This window comes from Meleagris gallopavo, chromosome 3 (genome assembly GCF_905368555.1).
Source record: "Meleagris gallopavo chromosome 3, MGAL_WU_HG_1.1, whole genome shotgun sequence".
Taxonomy (NCBI): Eukaryota; Metazoa; Chordata; class Aves; order Galliformes; family Phasianidae; genus Meleagris; species Meleagris gallopavo.
In genome coordinates, this window is record NC_139406.1 from 7,434,943 (window position 1) to 7,461,618 (window position 26,676).

The 26,676-nt window shown below is 38.9% G+C and overlaps 1 protein-coding gene across 2 annotated transcripts; it reads right to left on the reverse strand.

Moving 5' to 3' along the window:
- Positions 1-2,150: 2,150 nt before the first annotated feature.
- On the reverse strand, positions 2,151-17,095 carry MCUR1 (mitochondrial calcium uniporter regulator 1). Of its 2 annotated transcripts, XR_014882272.1 has the most exons (10): positions 16,848-17,095; positions 16,435-16,548; positions 15,000-15,103; positions 11,993-12,094; positions 10,342-10,383; positions 8,588-8,659; positions 6,027-6,080; positions 5,199-5,393; positions 4,824-4,938; positions 3,532-3,604 (listed from the first exon to the last, which is right to left on the reverse strand). XR_014882272.1 is itself a non-coding variant. In XM_010708315.3 (9 exons), exons 1-9 carry the CDS (start codon positions 16,996-16,998, stop codon positions 3,549-3,551), a joined length of 810 nt encoding a protein of 269 aa, XP_010706617.2. In that variant the 5' UTR covers positions 16,999-17,093; the 3' UTR covers positions 2,151-3,548. The 2 variants fall into 2 exon arrangements, 1 of the variants encoding a protein (XP_010706617.2); XM_010708315.3 differs by lacking the exon at positions 5,199-5,393 and having other exon boundaries at positions 2,151-3,604; positions 16,848-17,093.
- Positions 17,096-26,676: the final 9,581 nt, after the last annotated feature.

Sequence of the window (26,676 nt, forward strand, 5' to 3'; positions counted from 1 at the left end):
CTCCTAACAAAAGCAGCAGAACCTCCATCTCCAAAAGCATACACACTTGTTAATGCTGAAAACAAACCCCAGTATTCCAGGCACAGCTGATTGCAAACTTTCTATTCATTGGCTGAAGCAAATCAACTGCTCATGCACTAAGTTTTATTCTTAGGCTAACAGAAAACCAAACCAAAACCTATAAATTCAAGAGAGGTGGCTAGAGAAATAATTAAAAAAAGAAAACAACACAAAACATTACAGTCAGAATAATCACTAAAGAAAAAATTTCGGCATACAGCTTTTATCAGTATACTAAAACACCCCAAAAGGTAACTTTATGGTTTATTTATTCTTTGAAATTTACATGGCAGTTTATGTAAAATTCTTTCCAGATTAGTATCAAGATCAGAAAAAGATATTCCACTTGATTCCTGGAAACTCAGTGGGAGATGCAAAGGCAAGTTTTGCTCATGCCTTGCAACTGGTAGTTCAAAGGAACAAGTCACAGGAATTTAGCTAACTGAAGATACAGCAGGAAAAAAAAGAAAAAAAAAAAAGACAGTTTCCCCATGTCAGGTCTATAGATGGCAGTAAGAAAAAGAACAAAGTTTTTTTTTTTTCATGGAACTGGTATGACTCAAAATACCTAGAAGGCAAAAGCGTACTTTCAGCAAAGTCAATAGGTACTGTCAGTGACTGCACACAGGTTGGATTTCAGCATTTATGAAGATCCTAGTTAAATGGACATTCACTGCTAGAATAAGGCTTAAAAAGAAACATGATAAGTATGCAGAACATTCATTTGTGCAGAGAAAAAAAAAACGAAGCAGACTTCACACCTACGTTAAAAATAAACTCCCATTTGTCAGCTTGTATTTTTAAAAATAACTTCAATGTTCTGGGAAACAAATGATCCAATCAACATCTCCAAGAGAGAGAGGGCTCAATAGCACGTGATTTCACAGTAATAGCTGTTAGTAACAGTTTGGTAAAACACTTGAGCTAAGGCCAGCGAGAAGGATGGCTCACTGACAGATTTTTACTGCAAGCAAGGGGTAAAACAAGACAGACAAGCAGCTAGATTCCATATATTCTCACAAATTGCTTCTGATACTAAACATTACACAGCATAGTTCAGAAAGTCGTACAGAAAGAAATTGGAGAGGAATTTAGTTCGCCTAGTTATGAGTCCAGTGACACTCAACTTCTGTTTTTCAAGATATCTAGCAGTATCCTGATGTCTTTGCTTCTCATCTGTACCGAAAGATTTTTAATTTGCTTGTGTATTTTGATTTTAAATGTTTCTTTGAAAGTAAATCCATATATTTCCAAGTACAAATTCTATCTATTGGGAATGCCAATAAATGTGATACATTTATGAGATTGCTAAACTGACCTTTAAAATCAGAGGAAGAGATCAGAGAACGCCTATCCTCATACAACTGAGGCAGCTTTTTTACGTCACACTTGAAGACTTTATAGGCTAGGAAATACTGATTATTTCCTATTAATATGTAATTCAGGAGAAAGAAAGCATAAATGTTATTCCCTGTGCAGAACACTCACCAAAGACTGTGCTTTTACTTGCTTTGCTAATTCCAGGGCAATGCTATTCTGTAATCTTTCACATCCTCCCTCCACTTGCCCCCCCAGAAGCAGCATGTTTGCATAGAGATCTGTTCTCAGCTGAACACACATTACATTTAAAATTAGTTTTAAAGAATTAATTCAGCAATTATTATCAGATGCTTGAGCATACAGGTAAAGATGCACTGATTACAAAGACATATATAGGCCTCTCTACTCTGGAAAGATAGGAATAACAGCGAGATAATTCCAAACATTAAATTATACTTCCTCAAATAGTGAAGGTCAAAATGTACAAAATGTGCAAAAAATGTTTTCTTAAAAAAAAAAAAAAGCCAACAAGAAAGTGAAGAACTTGAGTACAGATTCATTCAACTTAGAGGAGCTGTTTAAATTAGCACAGGGAAACTATTATTGCAAATTAATCATCTCTATTGACTGCTCTTTCCTCTTCGGAGTGTTCTAGTGGCTGCTGACTTTGCTTTCAGTCTTAGCTTTCAGTCTCATGAACAATGACTTACCTTAAAGTAATTACATTCAGATTAACTGAAAAAGTTGTACTTATAATGAAAACATCATAATTCTATGAAATATATGAAATTCTTTATTTCAAGTTTGCACCCTCAGCCATACATCTGCTTGTCCTCTAATCGGTTTGCATTGGCAACCACCAAAAGAGTTAAATAGCTTTTATGACATGCACAGAGTAGTCAGACAGTTTTACTTTCATTAAACAAAGCCAGATTGTCCTCTAACAGCATTTATTACCAGTGCACAGGTCATTCTCTTTTCCTAAGAAGCAAGAAGACAATATTTCCCTTAAATGAAGGAACACAGATGACTATTACTAAACCTGTTACTTCCTGAATGGAAGAATGATGGGTATATGTACCTGGATACACAGGATGCTTTCATTTGTAGCTTTCAGTTGCATTTGCTAGTTCACAAGGTCTTGCTCAGAATGAGTTTAAATATCCTGATAGATCTCCATTACCACTTTCATCATTATAATCACTATCCAAGTTCCACATTTGAAGTACCAGTAGGATTTTTTTTAATAAGACAAGAAAATAAACAGAAGACAGACAACACTGCAGTTCCCTCATGTATGACACTGCCTCATAACCACCCACTAAAAAAATATCCTTTCCAGAAGCACCAATTCCTTTCCAACAAGGAAGCAGCACCAGAGACAGTTTGTATAATCTAGCCATGAAGTAAAACCAGTGTATTTTACAGCATTTCAAACTCCCAGTTACAGTGGTTAAGTTAAAAATTAGCATATGGAATGAGTATCAGAAACTTATGTATAAAAAGGTGAGTTAGTAAAAAACCTACAGATAGATTAAAAGCAGAACTAGCAGCAAACACTGCTACCATTACACAGTCCTCATGAAAGATGATTGATTCGATGGTCATCTGAAAAAGAAGCTGATGACTGTACTGTTATAAAAATGGCAAGACATATTTGATCACAGTAACTGTATGATCAAGTGTTAGAAGGAGAGAAGTAAGCATGATTCAGTTAACACAAACCCTACTTAAACAAGAGTGCTTCCAAGCCACAAAACATTTAGTTTCAGTTTTATACTAATAATCACAATTCCAGTCCAATAGATGCAACTGACTCTGGTAAGCACATCTGAACAGACAACAAAAGGTAATTCCCAGTGCATGCAGCCCCATACAATTGGTATGAATGTCAGTCTTTGCTTATATGGCACTTTGCAACAGCAAGGCATACTGCAGTTCAGAATGAAGGAAAATAGCACAAGTGCTTTGATCAGAGGTAAGGTTCAAAACAGGCATGACATATGTACAGTTTGTTTCCAGGCACGTCTTTGGTTACATTCTCAGTACAGTCTTCTTCACAAAAAAATAAATAAAACATTCAAGACTTGGTTGAAGTTCAAGCAAAGATTTTTTTTTTTCTTTTTCAGAAAACAAGACAGTAGAAGTCCCTTGAAAGTGATGCTTTATTACATCCATAAACGATAAAATCCCAGTGCTACAGTAAGGCATGTAAAGACTGAACCTGAAAGAAAAAAAGAAGTGGAGAAGACAGATAAGGAATCATTAGCTCTTGGAATATATCTTCAGAAACCTAAGTACACATATTACTGCACTGCTTAAGATATAATCACCACTTCTTTCCCATGTAAGAAAGTAAGCTTTTTAATTTACAAAACACAAACAATTTCAAGGCAGAGGGACACAGAAATGACAAAGAAGAAGGAGGGAAAAGGAATGTGCAGGAACTGGACTGGAAAACTATCAAAGGTTGGAAAAAAACCCCACCTTAGCTGCTTACCATTCGAAAAAAGATCAAAATGGCAAGTTAGTTGTAAAATGAGGAATAACAGGATTCAAGTATTGATAAAAATAAATGCAAACTACTTTATTATAGCTTATCAATTTGTGTTTTGTGGTTTTTTTTTTTTTTTATTATTTCTAGTGAATGTAATCAACTTTTGGTTTCCAGACATACACACAGAAGATTTTTGCCACTGTTTGCAAAGGAAGCAATTCAAGTAAACATATTTTGCTTTTTTTTTTTTTTTTTTTTTTTTAAAACTTCCATGATAGTAGGGATGATGGAAGAAAGAACTTCCTCTCACTTTAATAAGTTGCCTTTTATTTTTCAGTAATGGTTCTCTGTAAAGCATATCCCTATAGTACAGTACTGTAGATGTACTCGTGACAAAACCTGCTGTGAAAGAATAATCAGGAAGTCTAAATCAAAAGAATAACTTCTCCTGTAATCCTGTTCATTTAACAGTGCTACAGATTTTGATAACTTTAATATTTTGACATTTTTCCTACAAGAGCAATAACGTATTTGTTCCCAATGCACGTGCCTGCAAAATAAGTATTTGGAGAATTTGATAATGAACACCCAGGAAAACAGAAGCATTCAATTTTGTAGATAGAGCTCAATCAGACAGATAAATGCAGGCTGCTTTTATAAATTAAGCTGGGCACAGATGAAGCCTTTTACTCTTACTGACAGCCAATCTTTTAGATTTCTCACACACGACTGCAATACAAAGAATGGAAAGAGCATACAGGCATAGTCCCTGCAAAATACAGCTGCAAATTACAGACAACTTTCTCTGGTAATAATGCTGCTGATATTGACTGAGACTACTTAAAGTACTCATATTTTCTTTGAACCAGGGCCTTCATGAATACAGTCAATGGACAACTTGCTAAAACACTGTTCAATTTAGCAGGCCCACCACCAGATGTCTTACCTGCTAAGTACTTAATATTATCGAGTTTGTGCGATTCCAGCATTGTTTTCAGATCAGCAACTTCTGTGTCTATTTTTCTGTCTGTTTGGGTCAGAGCTCGATCCTGTTGTGCGTGCTAGAAGATAAAACAAACTTATAATTTGAACAGTTCCACGTTTATTAAGAAATGTAACCCGTTCCTCTAAGCTGTACTTCCAACTCTTCCTTAAATGTGTGTTAATGAAGTAATTTGCACTCAAAGCAAACAAGTTTTTTCCTTGCTTGCCTATCTAAGGAACTGAACTCAGTAAATTTTCATTACATGTTCATTAAGATGTAATCTAGAACATGGTAAAAGTGGGTGTCTTATCTCAATCCAGCAGCATAATCACTCACTTTAATCTGTCCTCTGGCCCACAGATGTTCAAGTCACATCTCAATTATAACAGCTGTTGAGAAGTCTAGAAGACTCTTATGACAGAAACATACTGGAAGAGCATGAAAATTTATGGATCCTTAGAAATATCAGACTAGGTATTTGATGTATAAAAACGTGTCTTCATCTTGCACTGAATTCCACTACAAAAACACCTAAAGAATGACAGTCAGAATCTGATTATGACAGAAGACAGGACTTCATAGAAAAAAAAATGAGATTAAATTGTTACTCAGAAAGCTGAAAGCTCAAACTCAGAACAACAGCTGCTCTGCTGCTGCTGTTTTCAAATCAGCACTACTGAAACATTGTAATCAGTTAATGATTTAAGGCCAAAGGTCTTCCTGTGACTAATTTTCTACAGTACAGAAATGAAGCAAAATTAAGAGGAATACTTTAGTAAAAGCCTCCTTTAAAATGAACTCAAATTCAGTTCTACTGAACATGGAAAAAGTCACTGATTTAAAAGAAAAAATAACCATAAGTATAAAATTCTGTATAGAGAAAAATACTACATACATAAAGTTTCAAAACAACAACAACAAAAAAATAGCCAACTGAACAGGTTATGTGTGCGTGTAGATCTAATAATATACATCAGCCTTTTTATTCTGTAGACACCTCATTTGTCTGTACCACCATGGCAATACACAGAAAAACAATAAATCTCAATGACATTTTGTACATTGAAGGGTCTAAGAGCTTGAGCAGCTTCAAAAAAGAATACCAGCTCTGTAACACAAGTAAAAAAAGCTTTGTTATATAATAACAAGCTACCGAGTTCTTACCAGTTCCACTATTTCTGTCCTCATTTCAAGTAGTTTTCTTTCATTAAGTGAATACTGGAAGGGAAAAACAACAGACAGATAAATACTTTGTTGTCTTCAAGGCTTTTCCCAAAGCATGATTCCTTTTCTGTTCTCTGTTTCCCAGTGTTCCACAAAACTGAATCTGAACAACCACACTGTCTGACAACACCTGAAAGATACTACTGCAAGGTGACTGCTGTCATTGGAAAGCTGAATGTAGACAGGTGCTCAGCACACTCTGGAACAATGCTATACGCTAAAAACCAGATGGCAGAAAAGTTGGCAGATTTGCACTTCTGCCAAAGACCTGTGACTCTGAAGAGTAAATGGGACAGATAACTAACTCAGAGAATACAAACACCAAGACTGAACCATCCACCTTCTTCAGTAAGGAGAGTAGTTTTTAAGTTATCGTAGCAAACTCAGCTACCAAAGATGTTTCACCAGCATTACAGGCATTCTCTGCTCAACATTTTGCAATGGTCAGAACAGTACTTGAGGAACAGCCCCGAAAATGCTGTATTTGGTAAACATGTAGCATTTGTATCTCACGGTAAGTCACTGGTGAAAGAAAATACTGCAAGTCAGAAGTCCTGGCTTACTTATAAACTGTAGTTATCTGGATTCAAGGAAAGGTAAATCCAGATTCAAGAAGCATACATTTAAGGCAGGCAAGTACCTTTCTGACTCATGAACTGGCATTATTTGACATATGTAATGGTTCCTATCCACTACTGAGCAATTCAATTACTCCTAGGACAGCTGCTAAGCCACCAGTCTATAGTGCAGAGTATTAAGGTCATCAGGCTCCCATCTCAGAATCCTGTCACACAGTGATAACCTCATCTACTGACATTCCCAAGTGGAAAGTTGCTTTTTTTTTTTTTCCTTCCAGTCTAGAGGCTTATTCCACTTTGATATCAAACTCAGACTAATCTGCATAAATGCCTCAGCGTTGAAAACTCTCTTTAAATTACCCAGAACACTATTCAAACTTTTAATAGATCCAAAGATCCAATTAAGAAACAGCACAAGGCTACAAATGTAGGAAAAAAAAAATAGAAGAGACAAACAATAACAGGTCTATAATTAATAAAACACGTGTTGCTAAATTCTGCAAATTGATGACAAGGACAAAAAAATTCAGTAGCATATATTGCCTCAAAGTAAAATTCTTCAAAGTGTTAAGATGACAAAACAATACAATTTTTAAAAATCATGTCTGAAGTCAAGTTTAACATAGCAATGCCCCATCCCTGGAAGTGTTCAAAGTCAGGTTGAATGGGATCTGGGCAGCCTGATGGGTGGCAACACAGCCCACAGCATGATGGTCTTTAAAGTCCCCAATCCAAGCCATTCTATGATTCTGAGTGAATGGGACCCCACATTAATAAACTGATTATCACTATCAAACGTGGCATTACATTTAAAATAAACAATAAACAATCCTTCTGTTACAAAAGACCAAGACATGTCTGTAATAACATAAGCACGTAAGAAGAGGAAAGGCAAGGTTAACCCCCCCCCCCAAAATTAAACTGGGAGATTTCCCCTTAAATCCATGGTTTTTTTTGCAAAGCAGAGAAATGTAGTTCTGCCAGATGCATCTTGATGTTTTTAAACAGCAAACTTAAGACACGTGAATATAAGTGAAAATTTGTTCCATGCTTCAAGATTTTCCAATTCAATCTGTATCACTGCAGATATACATCAGGGCATAAGCAGGTGTGCATTAGCTAATGAAGACTTCTCCAGGAAAAGTAAAATGGAATGGAGTTATTAAAAGATAAAGCACTTAGAGTTTGAAACGTTAGAAAAGGCTGACGTGAGCGCTTGCAAATTAAGATAATCTCCTTCAGCACTTAGAACACACACCAAAAAATGACTTCTATCCAAACAGTTCTGTTGAGATTGCAAGTAAATATTACTTCTTCATTACCTACCTGTGATAAAACGACTGAGTTGCAAACAAAATTTGCAGTAAAATGTCACTAAAAGATCTGTCCTCTTTGATGATGCAATTCAAGTTCCTAAAAACTATTCAAAGAAGATCTAAAACCAGATTGTCCACTCAGCTCTGCCAGATATTTCATAGTCAAAAACGATTAGAAACAGTATCAGTTCCAATAAAAATTAATCACAACTACTTTCACAACAGGTACTGCCTGACAAACTAGCCACACTGAAGCCTCTTGCTATAGGGAAAGGAAACATCCTCAATAATGGCAAGAAAATGAAATGTTTATACTTAATTCAATGAGAAAATAGTGCTATGCTAACAGTACAGAAAATCTCGAGGCAGCTAGTCAGAATATTTAACTGAGTACGTTAATACTGATATGGAAACAATATCAAAAGAGACAGACATACAAAAAAACCCACAGTACCTCGTACTACAGCAGCATAAGGATGAGTAATTTGGATTAATAGCATCTTGAAAAGGAATAATACTACAGATTACTATTAAATTGATGTTCTTATCCAAATTTGGAGATTATTCAATGTTTAGATGTTACCAGAAGAAAGCAATCAGAACTTACCAATTCTTTTACTCTGCTCTTCTCTAGGTTTAGGTTTAGTTTGTTATCTGCACGAACTTTGGTAATTTCATCCTTATGGAAAGAACACAAATGATAAAGCAGTGAGCAAGAATTTCTATTTAATTGTAAGCAAAAAAAGTTAGACAAAAATACTGCGTCTCTTTTTAATTAGAGAGGAACTGGATTCTAAAGACACAATGTGCATAAATTTCCAAAGTACAAGCGTTCCTGCCTTTCCACTCGTGTTCTGTAGGGTGAATTCATTCTCACTGGAACAAATCAAAAAGTAATAACTACTCTTACACCAGAACACTCAAAGCAAGAGTTGATGAAGAACACAACCTTCTACAAATTCTGGGAATGGTTCATAAACCCATAACTCACTACTTTTAGAACTCCTTGCCTAAGCACACTCGTAAATTGGACTTCTGTGAAGGAATCTTGATACTCAAGATACTTTAAAAACAGTTTCCAACTTTAAAATTTAAAAAGAAATCTGGTTCTGAAGACAGCATCCAGGCTCTCAGAAAAGAACGACTGACAACTAAGAAGACAGAAAATTTTTAAACACGTAACTTCTAAAACTATCACTGAGTATTTTGTTTCATGGATAGCCCTAAGCAATCCCTACTTTTCTTAGTGACAACTAACTAATACTAACTTCCCAGCAGGAATTCTAGCCAGATGACACTTTGTCATAAGACAAACTGCTGATCAGATGAGTGTGTGGGAGAACCAAGAGATTGATGATGTTCTGGGATATTCTGCAGTTAAAAACAAGTAAACATCTCTCAAGTAGACCAATGTCAGCTAGACAAGACTTCATTAAGTTAATACAAATAATAATGACATTCAATTTCTATGCTAGGATTTTTGAACTTTAACTGTGTTGTAATTAGATATCATTACTGCACAATGTTACAATTTAATGAAAAATCTGAAATATTTTGAAGTCTTTACAGCACTGTGTCATTTTGTCCTTCAGAAAAAAAGCATGAGCAAATGTAATTATTACAATTATCATTTTATCTATACAGTAAAAAGTTAAATTTAAAGACACCTAACTTAAAGATGACTCAGATCCTTCATGTTCTACCAGTGAATATGCTAACTCATTTATATGCAAGTGAACAATAAAATAAGTTACAAGACAAAAATCAGATGCTGAATGTATTTTAAAAACAGTATTCTGAAAGCCAGTGTGCATTAAGCACTTCATAACAAAACAGTTTTCCAATCTTAGTAATTCTTGCAAGAATTTCTATCTGCATAAAAGCTACACATTCATCTAAGTAACAGGTTTTGAAACAATCTTGAGAGAAAGGTATTTTGACTGTTAGTCAGGAGAAGTAAACTACAAAGAGCAGAAACACAGCACTGATTATTAAAGCTAAGAAGAACCTGCAGATCATAAACCCGAGTTTCCTCCAAAAATTATTTTTTCTTGCTAAGGTCATTTGCTAACAAACAAGTGGGACCAAACTACTGGTCCTAAATTTACTGGCTAAGTCTATTTTAAATTCTGGACAGTTTAATTTTAATTCAGTACTTTGTGTAACTACACAGTAGGTTCACAGTTCTGTCGCCATAAATTAAATATGTGTGAAATCAACTTAGTTGCAGCCCATTCTAACCCACCAATTTAAATTACAACAATCAAACACAACCTTTACAATAAAATCACAACAGCCACATTTTTTTTTAAGCAAATAAGACAGGCGTTAATTCTTGATCATGGTGGTACAGTGTCTTACCATGACTTGCTTCTTTATCTGCTGGAGTTCAAGTTTTATTTTCTGGGAGAGCAGAATAAATGTACACTTTAGTATTGTACACAAAAACTGACAATCTATACATGCAAACCAATTTGTAAGAACAGTAGCAATGATTATAATCCATACTGTGAAAGGAAGGTGTCTTAGTTTCAGCTGGGATGGAATTGTTGGAATTGGATGTTTTTCTTCAGAGCTTCTGATATGATGCTATGTTTTAGTTCTAGGAGAAAAACAATGCTGATAACACACTGGTATTTACAGTTGCCTGCTAAGCAGTGTAGTACAGAGCCAAGACTACTTGCAGCAAAGGGCCCAGGGAGCTGGGAAGGAACAGAATTAAAACAGTTGAATTAAACTGACCAAAGGGATATTCCATACCATAGGATATCAAGCAGAAGGAGTTCTAAGTGGAATTGGAGTTCATCTCTCTTTCTCTACCATTGTTTGGCAGGCTAGCTGGGCATTGGTCAGGGGGTGGTGAGCAACTACTTGGGCATCACTTGTTATATCTGTTATACAGACATAATTATTTTCCTTTTCCCTACTTTAGTAAATAGTTTTATCTCAACCCGTGGGTTCTATTTTATTATTATTTTTTAATTCTCTCCCACATCCCACTGGGAAGCGATGGTGGAATGAGTGGATGACAGTGCAGTGCTCAGCCACCTGCCAGTTTAAACCACAACAGAAGGCAGAATGAACGTGGTTTAACTTCATTTATATCCTGAATATGTTTGTAGACAGACCCACCTGTACATGTGTGTACTCAATCAGTACTGCATATTTCCAAACAACAGCACAAGACAGAAGCCAGCACTGTCCCACAGCACTACAGGTGGCCAAATGCACAGGATGGTATCAGCAAGAGTAAACACAGCCAAAAGTAACTGACTACTCCCTCATGCTTAGCATTTGTGAGCTTACATCAGAAAAGTTGTGTCCAGCTTTAGGCTCCTCGGTACAAGACAAATGTTGGCATACTGGAACAAGCTCAATGGAGAGCCACCAAGATGATGGGAGACTGCAGCAAGTGGCATAGGAGTGGAGAGTGAAAAGAGAAAGAGCGTGCGAGACAGCAAGCAATGTGCTTGTTTAGCCTTAAAAAGAAATTGCTAAATGGTAATCAAAACACAGCCAGCAACTCCCTTAATGGTCTCTAGCAGTCCCTTCTTAGCTAAATTATTCTATCACTGCTTCTTTCAAAAGACATATGAAATAAGAATAGTTGTAGCACTTTCTATTAATTCTAATGTACGAAAATTATCGGAACAAAAAAGAGCAGCAGCTGCATCAACAATTTATGCCCTACTGCTCAGTAGTTTCTTCCCTCCTCATTGTCTTATTTTTTTATCTCATGTGTGATCAGGATGATTTAAGTTTTTGCCAAACTTCACAAGATTCCTAACAGCCTATTTTCCCAGCTTCCATCTGGATGGACGGACATCAACAGTCTTTGAGTCAGCATCTCCTCCCAGCTTTGTATCACCTGCAAACTTGCTGAGGGTGTATTCTGCCCCTTTGTGAGATTATTAAATTGGTGTTAACCCATATTAGCACCCCTTGGATACAAAACACTTTTTTACATCCTTAATAAAGCTAAGTACCACAAGTCCAAGATACTGATTTTTACCTCATTTTCTGAACGAAGTGCTGAAAACTCACTTTTTTCCAATATAATCATGTCCTTTTTCAATCCACCAATATGGGACATTATTTGTTGAAGAGCAATCTCCTATAAAAGATAGAAGACAAGCCTCAGAACATATAACCATAATGTTTTTTCTCACCTGTCCATACAAATACAACAGGCTAATCAGGTACTCCTAAATCTTTGATCTGGCAATTTAAGATTGACTATCTTAGTTTCAAAGAAGGCGAGATAAATTAAGAGAAAGTGACAAAACAAGCAAGTTGTGCTAAAGTGTTAGTAATGTTTGGGGAAAAAAAAAAAATCAGCAGTGCTAACACAGATCAGAATAATTCAAGTAATAGCCTAGGATCTGGTTTCTTCTAAGTCTTCAAATTCTTAACCTAGCAAAGGCATTAGGGAGAAAAAATGCCCCTGTGCTAAACAAGGAAAGCCAGCTTTCACACCAAGACTCCCCAGTGCTACCCTACTCTTGTAATTTCCTCCTTTTCCACTTTGCTGTGGAAGAGAGCTCACTCCACTTTTCTATTCAGCTAAGCAGAAGGGTGCACTACAATTACACTTTTAACCACTACTCTCAGTCTGACAGAAGTGAGCTATCAGAAGACAGACAAGCATCCCCCTCCATTTTGGAGGGTGGAAAGGTCTGTACATACTGCTTCAGATGCTACTCTATCCACATGCAAACAGGGATTCCCCTCCCCTCTCTCTGCTAAACGTCTCGCACTAATAAGCAGATCCTTGCTTTTGATTCTGGATTAACACCATTACAAATCTGACACTGCAGCTTCGTTTTTGGCAAGTAATGATATTCTAATTTACAGCACTATGCAGCATCTGGAGATGCCATGTTAGGCTACCTGACTGTTAAAAAAAAAAAAAAAAGCAGTTGCTCAGTGTACTGGAAATATCACAGAAGATCTACAAAAAGAGTATTGCCATGGATATCTCCTTTCTTATTCCCTGATGTGTTCAGTTTATTTTTATTCTCTCTGCTCTTCACTGAACTCATTAAAAGGATTTCTTCCATTTTCCATCTCTTTCTCATTTCTATGCATATAGAACACGTGCATGTATTTTTCAAGGCTTTTATTTATCTCTTACATATCCATTTGGCCTAATGGCAATAACTACATTCACAGTTTTCCAAATTCTCTTCCAGTTCTTCATTCTCTTTTGATATGAGCCCTTGGCCACGCAAAGACTATAACAAAGCACAGATTTACCATGTTAACCAGAGTTCAGGTCAATACACACCTCCTGAGCATGCCATTAAGCTTGTACAGTTGAACTTCAATGACAGAAAGTCACCTGAGGGTCATATTTAGCACAGTCACAGAAAAAGGGGGAAAAAAAATATATCTACTTTCATTTCAAAAATCTGGGAATATGAGGAGGTACAGATGCCAACAACTGCTTGTTGTTAAACACACATAGTGGGAGAAAGGGCTCTTCAACAATGCATTCTCTGATATACTGCAGAGCAAATTCAGCATAGGAGAAGGGAGTGCTTTTGCATCTGCCTTTGCTGGAATCTAAGAGTTAGAAAAGATGGACTGAAGCCTCCCCATACAGAAGGTGATGCAAAATCCACTACTTAATGAACTGCCCCACTGTTCTTCACTATGAAAGTGGTGAAGTGCTAGAACAGCTGCCCAGAGAGGTTGCGGATGCCCCATCTCTGGAGGTGGTCAAGGCCAGGTTGGATGGGGCAGCCTGGTCTGGTATTAAATGGGGAGGTTGGTGGCCCTGCATGTGGCAGGGGGGTTGGAGATGCGTGATCCTTGAGGTCCCTTCCAACCCTGGCCATTCTGTGATTCTGTCAAGACTATTATACTACGCAGACAGCAACTACAGTTTTCTCACATTAAGATGGCAACTCAGTTACCACAAAATTATCTGAATCCTTTGTTTGGAAAGTGACTTGGGGCTGTGAATCCCAGCCTCACAGAGCAGTACTTCACTTACTGCTTCCCAGTAGCATGGTCTATTTGATACGCTTATGTGTCTGGGAATTCCAACATAGTAGATATTGTGAATCACATTCAAAAGATGCTTAAGTTCCATACAGAGCAAGTTGTGTCTCACTCTAAATTTCAATTTCATTTCTGGAGTCAGATGTGCCTAAAATATTCAACACTTTCATGTCTGCTTGCTTACACAGATGTGCCTGACAAAGGGCTCCCTCTCAAAAACAAAACAGCCATTCCCTCACAAATTCAATTCAAGTCCACATAATTTTCTGGAAACTAGGGTAGATCTCCAGATGTTCAGAATTATTAGTCCATTTTCAAGCAAGTTTTCTTCAGTTCCTCTCACTGATTTACATATGTGTATATCTATCTATCTATGTGGGTGGACTTAAGAATATACCTTGAACAACATATGCATCAAAGGAAACAGATAACTATCAATATCAGTATCCAAAACATACTGTTCCTTTGCATTATCAGTATACACAACTACACTAACCACACACTAAAAGCAATGCAAAGAAGTTCTGCTCAATTCTAATACAGTATAAATGTCACCATGATAGAAAGATAAATTTAAAAACAGACTACATAACAGAATGGTAAATTACAGGAGGAAATCTTTCACGTTGTTGCTGTAAAACTAGAGAGGAAAGTAATATAGAAGCTGTTACTAGTTAAATCCATGCATACAGTATCTCCTATGACTGGGTAAAAACCTTTTCAGCAATTCTATACAGGTTACATTAAAGCTAGGAAGAAACAAAGAAACAAACAAATACCTATTCATGAACATTGTACCAGATCATAGTTCCTAAGTTTCAAGGTCCATCACAACACTTTGATAAGTGACAGATTCAAGACAAAACTCATTAGCCAGTAGATACACATGGATAGCTATTCATTTTCAAAGTTTTAAACATTGTCTACCAGTAAATAATACAGCAACGTGCACTTCATTAGCAGGCATACTAGATTTCTGTTGTCTTTAACCCTTCCACCTTCTTTGAGCTAACCTGCTGCACTTTGGTCACCATGTCCTTGTAAATCATATCCAGGTTGGTGTTCACAATTTTCACAAATGCAGACACAATCACCTCTGACTGCTGAGTAGTGAATCCTAAGCAAAACAAAATACAACAACATTCATTGAATCACAGAATTGCTTCTTGGAAAAGACCTTCAAGATCATGAAGTCCAACCACGACCTAACCATACTACCTTAACTCTAACAACCCTCTGCTAAATCATGTCCCTGAGCACCACATCCAAATGGTTTTTAAACACACCCAGGGATGGTGACTCAACCACCTCCCTGGGCAGCCTATTCCAGTGCTTAATAACCCTTCCTGTAAAGAAGTTTTTCTTGATATCCAACCTAAACTTACCCTAGTGCAACTTGAGGCCATTTTCCATTCAGAGACCTACATCAGGACAGCTGATGAACAATTTCTAATATTTATAACAAAGCTTTTTAAAGAAGCAGTCAGTTATGAAAGGTAAAAAAACATATTCCTCTCTATGTAGCACTAGTAGAGCACAACCAACAGGCAATACAACCAAGCTCCTCCACTCCAAAATCCTGTCTGTAATATACACAGCTGTGTCTGTAGTACAGCACTATTACAATATCAGCAAGATAAATGTTGGAAGATTTTTCTTAAAGCACTATGGAATGCCATCTCTCATGTGGTTATTTTTATGAGTAAGAACCCTGACATTCAAGAGCAGATACCTACTTTTAGTATACTGTAAGTAGTACCACAGGAGATAGGGAAATCTCAGCAATTCCCAACAGAGAAGAGCTCTGATTTTAGGCCTACAAGCACCTGAGTCCCTATAAAAATACACTTTGAATTCTGTACATGGTGAGCTATCATAAAACATAGTTTCAAATACATAGCAGGTTAGTGTTAAAAAGCAGATTTAGGGCCTGAGAGTGACTCACTTACAACAGCAGAGCTGATCTAACCATTTGCCATCACCAAAAGGGGGTAATACCCTTCCTCCTGCTGCTATGCATGTGTCCTGGCGCTCACACAACTGCTCTGTGAGCTCATTAAACTAATGTCTCAGAATGCTAATCGAGCAAAAGGAACTGTAGTTTCCTAAGAATTAGGCTGGCACACACGAAGACTGAAACTACACAGGAGGAGAAATTGACTGGGATCTCTGCTTTCCAGTGCTATCACAAAGCAATTTAGCTGTATGCTCCTTTATCTTAGTGTTACTGAGGTAGTGAAGACACATCATGAACTCAGAAGGATCTCTTCCTTATGTTTTAGGGTAAGAGAAGGAATATTTTATACGGCATTCTACACTCCATCCCAAGAGCTGCATTTTACGTAGCAGTCTGCGTTCAATCGCGTTACAAAACAGCTGCATACTGCAAACTCAGCAAACTAAGAACCCACCCATGATCCAACCCAGGGGACGTGTGTTGCAAATTACCATGTCCTTCCAGGAGACACACCAGAGCGTGAGTGTCAAAAAAAAGCTTCCTATTTCCCAGCAAGTAAACGCTGTCCTTGCTTTGTAAAAATGAAGGCGCGGTGTTGCTTATACCTGAGAAAGACAAGCAGAAGGTTGACATATTTTTATGATATAACAGGAAATCAACACGCGAGCACTCCAGGAGTTTCCTACTGGCCGCAATAACGAAGGAACGCACACCTTCACAACGTGCACTGACCGCCTCAAAAACCCCAAGGGATCTGACTGCTAACTTCTACAAGCACGAAAACCGATAGCAGCGCTGCCGCACCTCCGAAACACCTCCCCGGTCCCCCATATCCCAGAAGGACCCCACCGAGAGGCAGAACTTATCAACGTTCCAAACCACGCTTTCCGCTCCCCGCTCTCACCGCTCTCTCCGCAGCGTCGCGCCCACCCCGCGCCGCCGCTAATGGCGGCCACCGCGCACGGACGGGCGGGCGTGAGGCGGTGACGTGAGGCGGAAGCGGGCGGGAGGGCGCCGTGGGGCCGCAGCACGAACAGCGCCCGCCTCGCGGCCATGCCGCCCGCTCCCAGTGAAGAGAGAGAAACTACCGGCGCTACCGGAAAGCCATGGCTGTGCACCTCCCTTCCGCCTCGGTCGCCGACCCGTTTCCGCCTCCGGAGTGGAGCTTGGCGTTGCGGATGGAGCCTCGCTGCTCCTCCCGCGTCACGCCTCTGAGAGTGCTTGGGGCCGGACGCTGGCACAGTGGTTACCACCACAGAATCACAGAATTGCCCAGGTTGGGAGGGACCTCAAGGATCACGCATCTCCAACCCCCCTGCCACATGCAGGGCCACCAACCTTTCCATTTAATACTAGACAAGGCTGCCCAGGGCCCCATCCAACCTGGCTTTGACCACCTCCAGGGATGGGGCATCCACAACCTCTATGGGCAGCTGTTCCAACACTCATAGTATAGAACTTCTCACTGGCATCCCGTTCAGAAACACGTGCAGCACATGGCAGAAGAGATGATGTGGCTACATGTGGGTCAAGTGCTATCAGAAGGGATTTCAGGGTCTTGGCATAACAGCTAAAAGAATTGAATGCACATCTCATCTTTTCTTCTTTGCCTCCTGTATTGGGTAACTGCACAGGAACAAGGCAAAGGATCACTTCTTTAAATACCTGGCTTTGGGGCTGATGCCATTGCCACAACTTCGTTTTTTTTGACAGACAACTCACCCACATGGTTCTGGGTTTGTGGGCAACAGATGGGGTTTGCCTTTCTCAAAGAGGGAGAAAGGTCCTTGGGTAAAGCTAGCGGGACTCATGGGGAGGGCTAGGTGTGAAGGGGAAGCGGGAGGGATAGCGAGCCTTCCCATGATAGGGCTTGCAAAGGCATAAGTAGACTAGGGGGAGAGAGTGTTGGAAAGGGCTTTGAAGGACCCGCTGCTCTGAGAAGTGCCGAAAACACTGCAGTGCATACAACTCTGTGATGATGAGACAGAGATTGCCAGGGCAACGGGAGAAGGCAATGGGGAAATTCAAGGGAGATCCCTAGAAGGAACTAAGGAGTTGTCCTTTCAGGGAGTGATAAGACCAGCTGCCCAGCTGAAGTGTTTCTACACCAATGCACACTGCTTGGGAAACAAACAGGAACGGCTGGAAGCTACTGTGCTGCTTGAAAACCACGATATAGTTGTTGAGAAGTGGGCCCATGTGAACCTAATGAGGTTCAACAAGGCCAAGTGCAAGGTGTTGCACTTGGGACAGGACAATCCCACATTTATACTAGGCAAAGAACCCCTTGAGAGCAGCCCTGTGGAGAGGGTCTTGAGGGTCCTGGTAGACGAGAAGCTGGACATGAAGCAGCAGTGTGCGCTTGCAGCCTTGAAGGCCAACTGTGTTCTGGGCTGCATTAAAAAAAGGGGTGGCCAGCAGGGAGAGGAAGGTGATCGTCCCCTTCTACTCGGCTCTTGTGAGGTCCCACCTGCAGTGCTGCGTCCAGGCCTGGGGCCCCCAGTAAAGGAAGGACGTGGAGCTCTTGGAATGGGTCCAGAGGAGAGCCACTAAAGATAGGAATGGAATAGTTGGCAGAGAAAAATACACTTTATTTAGAAGTACTTTTCTGGTAAAGGAATATTTGGTATAATGTGGCCATGAATAAGTGTGGATTTCTAATTAAAAGGATTTTACTCAACAGAACAGTCCTTGTAACAAGATTCCTAAGAGAAATCAGGAGAGAACAAAAACCAAAGTCAATTTTCAGATGGATGTGGTTGGCTTACGAAAGAGAGTTTACAGTGTACTTACCTGCAACAGGAAGGGGCTGACTCCCATTGCCTTGCATTAATTTTCTGCTGTGGAAGTTTTTCTCTTTTCCCATAAGCATCTGGAACTAGCCATTGTCACAGAAAGACTAATGAACTGAAAGGAGGAAGGTGCAGTCCAAAATAGAAACAAATAGTCCTGTTACTTTCTCCAAATATTTTAGCACAGTGACTGTGCAGAGATGAGGGGCATTAGCAGCTGTCAGGGGTGATGAATGCCCCGAACAGCTCTTAATTCTAAATGGGAAAAGCTAAAAAAACTCCCAGGCTGAAAAAGGAAGAAAATCACTGATGCTTTCCCATTTTGAAGCGATTAAAAAAAAAAAAAAAAAAAAAAGGCTGTAATGGTATTCAAATTAATATGCAAATGATAAGGAGCATTTGGAGTAATTTCAGTGTTGTGTTATATCAGGGATGCATTTGTCCCAATGGTTTTAAATCAAATGAGGCACCCAACATACTGAGGAAGGAAAATAAATTGATGACATTGTTTTCCCAATCTGTGGCAGATAATCCTTTTAACTGTTAACATCTTTTCCCATCCTTTCCAGGTGGATGTACAGTTGAAGTCCTTGATCATTATTTTCTTTTTTTTTTTTTTTTTTTGTGGAGAAATCAGTGATGACAGTGTGATTTCTCATGTTACAATTGTTTAGATATGTGGATAGCTGTATTATTTATTACGAAGAATCAGAATCACTTCCTGAGAGTAATGAAGCTAAAACGATCTTACCCATAGATGGCAGTAACTGCTAATAGTGCTGACTGCAAGTATGCTGCAATCCTAGCTCTTTGGTTCTGGCGAAGGTTTGAAGCAATTGACCTGAACTCGTATGTTGCTAAATAGCACTTTGGGGGTCTTAGATCACAGTTGTGCTCTGAGCTCCTTGTGGAAATCCCGCGGTGTCACTCCATGGAAGCTCTGGCAATAGTCAGAAATAGCCCCACTGTGATTTCTCATTTCTTGAAAGACACTGGTATAATATTTGTTCAAGTACTATAGTTGGTAGCAGCAAGAAATAGCATTTACATAAGAATATTAAATCTTACAGTGTTCTCATCAGGCATGCTTTACTTGTAGAATGAACAGATACATGCGATGTGTGTTGAAAGCTACTGGAACCGAGCACCTTTGTCAGAGGTCAGTCTGGGCCAGTATCCCCTCTTCCCAACCTACAAATGACTTCATGTACCACATATTGATGCACTGTCCACCTTTCACTAAGTCAAGACAGGAGCAGGTGCTCACATGGCACAGAAAGGGGTTGCAGGCACTCCCAGTTGCAGTACACAGGAAGATGGAAGTCTGGGAGGAGGTTCTCCATAAGACCTGCTGATTTTCCCTTTCTCTTTATGTGCAAGGAGTGACAGAAGTTGCTCATAAGAACTTCATTTCCCCACAAGCCTGATCTCACTTCTTACAGGAGTCTTGCAGCAGGACATGTTAGGCAAGACTTTCCTTGTAGCTTCTCCATTGCTTGTGGGAGGTCTGGCTTATAGTGATGGATGATTTGGAACATGATGTAAATTCCAAGGAGCTTGAAAGGGGAGGAGTGGACTAGTGAAAGGGGGACAGAAAGGATGAGCACAAAGGTTTAGAATTGGAGTGAGAACTGGGGGAGGAAAGGGAGGGATGCTGAAGGGGATGGAGGCATAAGAATAAGGAGTGGTGATAGCAGAATCACAGAACAGTGGGCATAGGAAGTGGGAATCATTATCCCAACCCCACAACTAAAGCAGGTTCCCTACAGCAGATCACACAGGAAAGCATCTAGGTGAATCTTGAGTAACTCCAGAGAAGGAGATTCCACAACCTCTCTGGGCAGCCTGTTATAGTGCTCTGGAGTAAGACTGGGGATAGCAGTGGGCTGAGAGGGTAAAATAGTAATCAGGGCAGCTTTGGGCAGGGAATAGAAATGGAGGTGAAAAGTGGATGGCTATTAGTTGCTGTTCATTATCCTGTGAGACAGTTAAGCAGTGAATCAATTACAATATCAAGCAATTGTGCAGATAATGAGTTAAGCAATGAAGCGGTTATATAGTGAATCATTTCTGGTATTAAATAAGAATGGTGAGAATCAACAGCAATACGAATCAATTATGCAGAGGACTATTACAGAAGTGAATCAGTTAAGTAGAGAAACAGTTATACAGCAAGTGAATGAATAAATGAATTATGGAGTGGGACTATTATGTAGAGAATTAATTATGCAGAGCCTTCCTTTGTGATAAGGGGCATGTCTGAGGAAGCTCCATGTGCAGGAAAAAAAAAATCCAAACACAATTATTAAAATAGAAGCCCTGTATCTGTTTCAGTCACTTTTGCTATGATCTTCTTTATTTCTCTGGACAAGGCTTACTTGAATCGTGATGGTGAAAGAAGCAGAGGAGTTTTGCCTTCCTTCAGTGTGTACACACACAGAGAAGAGGTGAAGGAATTTAGAGATGACTTTGAGGCTCTGTCAAGAGGGTTGTGGATGGAAGCCATGGTATGTGGAGCAGTTTAACCTGTGCAGAGATACTCAGGCCCCAGGATTATTTAGGGTGGAACATTTTGCCATGCTTTATACCTTAAAGACCAACGACTTGATTTTCCTCTGCTTTGTATGTCTCTACAAAATAAGTGTCAGATATCAGCAAAGAAATGTGTTTTGTCATCTCTCTCTACTGCTATAGTTGGAGAAAAAACAGCCAGCCTTTTGGACGTGACACTTTCTGGTAGTGTCAAATTTGAGCATCTGATTCAAGAGCCAGCTGTCTTCATTTGAACAGATAGAAATGCAATATAGACCACAAGGAGGTAGAGAACAAATTTCCAAATCTTCACTCTTGCAGTAACAAAATATACTGATGTATATAATGAACACAATAGCCTGTACCATTTATTTTGTTTTTTGTGCTAAAAAACCAACCAACCAACCACAACAACAACAACAAAACAAACAACAACCAAACCCTACAAGAGGGAAAGGAATCTGTAACATCCTTGAGATAACAAATTAAGGCAGCTAATTTCTAAACCTCGTGCCAAGACAATACTTCCATCTAGTTCTCTGATAGATTGATTTGACTACAGGATTCAATCCAGAATCAATGCTGAGCTAGATATCTTTTATGTATTATCTGTTACAAGTCTGGACACTTGTTGGATTCTTGAAATGGCTTGCAAAATCTCCCTCCTAGTGCTCCCATTCCCTCACACCCCCAGGAAAGATAAGGTTGCTTTTTTCCAGAGCAGCTTTGAAGACCTTACCCAAGAAAAAATATGCAGCCTCCCCTTTGGCTAATGCTGCAGTGCAAAAACAGATTATGTGAGTCTGAAACATTTGTTCCACACAAATGAGGGGAGCTGTGAATTCAGATGTAGAAGTTATTGTATTATCCAACAAGATTTTCATGTTCTTATTTACTACTCGAAGACAAAAACATCAATATGGTACAGCATGTTCTGAAATTAGTGTTTGGGCTACTTGTAATGAAGTGCAAAGTTAAGATATAACAACACCATAAACATGGTAATAACTATTCATATGTTTTTAGCAAAAGTATTTGTGAAACTAGTAACAGCAATTACTTAGAATGTTACACAATGTTGTTAAAATGCTTAGAACAGAAAGATGAAATAGAAAAATGTGACGTAGGAGCAATTTTAAGGGAATCTTTAAGGGGATCTTCTGAAGCAAAAGCAGGTTAATGTGGTTGGATACCGTGTCAGTTTATTTCTGCTCAGCTAAATAATAAGTATTATAAACTTTCATTCTGACATTAGAGAATTTTACCTCCAGTTCTTGACTTCTGCTTGTATGCATGACTTTCTGTCATCATTACAGTGCAGCATGTGAGAATCAGATCTAGTGCATGCAATCAGTATTATCTGCACCCAATCAATCCATGTTATCACTAAGACAACAAGGGATCTAACAAGGTCTTTACACTGAAATCAGGGCTGCTGAGGCTAGCATTGCCTCTATGAGAATCTACACTCATTATGCAGATAAATGATGGAATCATGAAGATATAGAATGCACGTAAGAGTGTAAACATTTCTATATGATAAACATCCAGAAATAAAAGTAGGAGGTCCAACTGCACTAGTCTACAGTTTGAACTTTTTTATCATTCTGGAGAGCTGTGTTGGGACAGACTACCAACTAACTAAACATTTCTGCTTTTTAGTCCCCCAAAGATATGAGATTGGAAACAATATTAGCCAGACATTCACATGAGAATTTCATGCTGATTGTTGCACCTGCATGTATAATTTCCAATATGTTCATCAAACCTTTCTTAAAAGGCTTTCTTAAAAGTTCCCGCAGCCATTTCAGTCCTGTATCTTTCTTTTTTTTTTTTTAACTAGTTGCCTTCCTGCTAAGGAGGAAGCAGACAAGATAGGCTTTGAGAAGAGATCTTGGTTGCCCTGTGGCACATTAGTGCCTCAGCCTGCCTCAGATGGCCACGCTGAGTATTGACCTGTGTGAGTCCTGCAGAGGACATTGGCTGGAACCGTCAGGTCTTCTGACCTCCAACCCTGCAGGTCTCCAGCTTCTGTCTGAACTCACAGGGTGTGAATTAGGATCACAGATGCTCCCTTTTCTATCCTAATAACTGACAGAACTCTAGGCTTTGATACCTGTGTTTTCTTTCCGAGACAGGGAGAGAGATTTTTCAGTGCGTGCTGATTTCATTGATCTGCACAGCATTTGCATCTCAATCTCAACTAGAAACTCAGCTTTGTGGAGCAGGGTAAAACTGTGGCATGCTTACAGTAATGTAAACTTTACTGGCATCATTTATTTGCCTCCTAGCATGGATTTATTGTGAAAATAGCCCAGACTGTTTACCTTTGCAGTCTTATTTTGTTGGATTTGATCTCATGTTGTTGGTTTAATGCAATCTTAATGTCAACTCCTGTTTGTTTCTTATCCACACCCCACCAGGATTGAAAAAGCTAAAAACTGAAAGTAATACTTCAAGAAAACCTGAAAATATACTTCAAGACAAAGATGCTGAAGCCCCAAATGGCTGCCAGCAGAATCTGAATTGTAGAGAAATCTGACAGATAGCACTGTTGTTCTCTGGCAGTGATAATCAGAGTTTATAGATTTATAAGGTTGTAGTGAGAGGAGGGAACTCCAACATGGATCAGAAGAAAAACTCAAGTTACAGTTTTGTTTACAAAAGTGGATGTGAGGGAACATAATCAACCGCATTTCCTCTCTTTTTCTTCCTGGCAGCAACCAATATATTTGATAGAGTTTAGGAAATCGCTTACCTTAACATAGCTCTGACCTGCCTACTTTCATCCTCTACCAACTGCAGATGCTTCAGGACATCTAGGCTAGAGGCTGGCTCTGGATCAAAGCTCTGTGTTTGATGGCTATAGGATTTTTTCAGGATATTATTAAATGTAGCCTCCTGTCTTAACTGAACAATCCATTTTCCTTTTGTGGAGTAATGCAAACTCTGTAATCTGAGAGTTAAAGGTTTTTCTTTTGTGTAATAATCCATAGGTACTGTAAATTAGCTAAGCTACTTGTGGAGATATTTTCAGCACAACTGCATTGTTTCAATTCAGAAATCTTTAACTTGTAAGTAGCTGCCTATTGACTAACACTGAAGAGCCATAAAGGCACGGCCGGTTCAATGGCTTTGAGGACACGCAGTCTAACTTCAGATCCTGAAGGCATTATTTGCCTGGGAATAACCAAGGTTCCTCAAACTCTGACAATCCCTCATGAAGTCTGTGGTGTACTTTCTAGAAGCAGTAATTACCTGTGAAGAAATCACACAGATCTAGCAAGGGCTCAGAGAAGACAGTCCTTCAGAGAGGTGTTGCTAAGGCAAAAGAGACACAAGCAGAAGCTACTTTAAAAAAATGTTATCAATGTTTTGTTTCTTCTAATAATTCATTAAATAAAGGACCTGATCGTATACTCCCAAGGAAGATGATGTAAATGGCAGAAATTGACTGAATGTATGGTGTGAGCATGGTTGCTCTACTGAGCACTGTAGCCTGATCTGAAAATAGGGAACTTCCGCTTCTATAGGGGACATAAAGACTTTTTTTTCCTGCTGGGGTGCACTGAGAGGAACTTGCAGGAGGACAGAGATGCAGTTAACTTTATAGCCATAAAAACAAAATGGAAACAATGCCTGTTTATTTGGAAAATCATTAATCTAGAATCACTGGCTCACTGAATCACAGAATCCTTAGGATGATTTGATTGGAAGAGACTTCAAAGATCATCCAATTCCAACCCCTCTTCCATGGGCAGGGACACCTTCAGTAGGGCATGTTGATCAAAGCCCCATCGAGTATGTCAACTTCACCTACAGCTTTCCAGAAATAAATATAGAGAAGCCAAAAGACCTGGAAGAAAGCAACTGTAAATTGTAATAGATAACTTCTTCACTATTTAGAAAGAAAGTGGAAATTCCCAACTGACAGCCAACTTCCATTTCTTTAAATTTCACCAGGCAACAATTCACTTTTAAATAAAATGCACCTCTTCCATTGAACACAACTTTTCTCCCCAGCCCTCAAATTATTAATGAATGCTCTGGCTGGAAGAAGAAAGTAACAGGTTTTCTTTTATAAATGATCAGTGGTCTACCTTTAAGCATTCCCTAAAATTTCCAGATGGAAGAAAGCAGTCCAATAAAAGTTTTTTTCATCAGTGAGGTCTGCTGAAGACATCATTATCTATGAATGACACCTCACTTTTGGCAGTACATAAAAAAAGATTAGAGTTGTTGGTGTCTAGGTGGCTTTTTTTCAAGTACATCATGCTTATGTAGAAACATTCTTCCTCACACTGTTCTTTAAGTGTCAGTTTTTGTTGCATTTAAGAAAGCATCATAACAAATGGCAGAAATGCCATTAAATGATTTTAATAATAGCAGAAAGCTAATTGCTTATGAATAGATAATTCCTTATCTGGAACCAGCAGTAACCATGTGGAATATCCAATGTTTCTGAAAGGCTCAAGCTAATCAATTTTTACAAATCTGGCAGAAGTCTGTACAGTCACATCAATATATTTGTTTAAGGTGCTGAAATGAGCACCTCATCAGTGTGAAATGCTGCCAGTGTGCCCAGATGAAATCACATACAGAATTAGAGAAAATGAAATTATTTCAGTTGTTACTTGACCGTAAGAGGAAGATAAATGCCCTGGCTTTTGTAAAAGAGATTTTTATTAGTTGATACACACTGAAGACTTCCGATTTAAGTCTTCCTATAGGAAGTATTATGTACTCTATGTGAGCTGCTAGACATTAGTGAAAGCTATTTGTGGCACCACTGTGAGAAAAGGTAATATTATCATTATTATCCCCATATTATAGAGGTAGTGCTCCTAAATAAGAGTCACTCAGTGACTGCTTTTTTGATATATTTTTGTCAATAAGGATGCATCCCTAGGGGCCAGTAAGCCAAGCAGAAACTCACTATTTGTTGACTTAGCCCACTGTCATTAAGGTGATTGTGTGTGGCTAAAAAAGTTTGAATTTTATTTTTATCTACGTGCTTTCCTCCTGAAGGAATGGCAAAATCAGGCTACAAATCTTGTAGACATCAGTTGATTTTCTTCAATTCTGGATTACCCTTCTTATCATTTAAATGGGACTTAATGCCACTTCTGAGGCCTGATTTGGTACCAGAGCAGGTTCTGAGTGATGGAATTGTGGACCTGTGAATTTCTTCCAGCTGCCATTGCAGTACCTCCCATACCATTGCTGCTGATATCCTCAACTGCTCACTGTGACCTGGAGGGATTGCAGTGGAATCTCCAGCATCAACGATGGCTCTGCCTGTGTTGTCCTTCTGAGCATCTCCTCCAAATCCAGGCTGAATTTATATGTAGCTTCTTTAGCTCACAATGTCTGGTGAATCATACCATTAAGAAAGACAGATGTGGATGG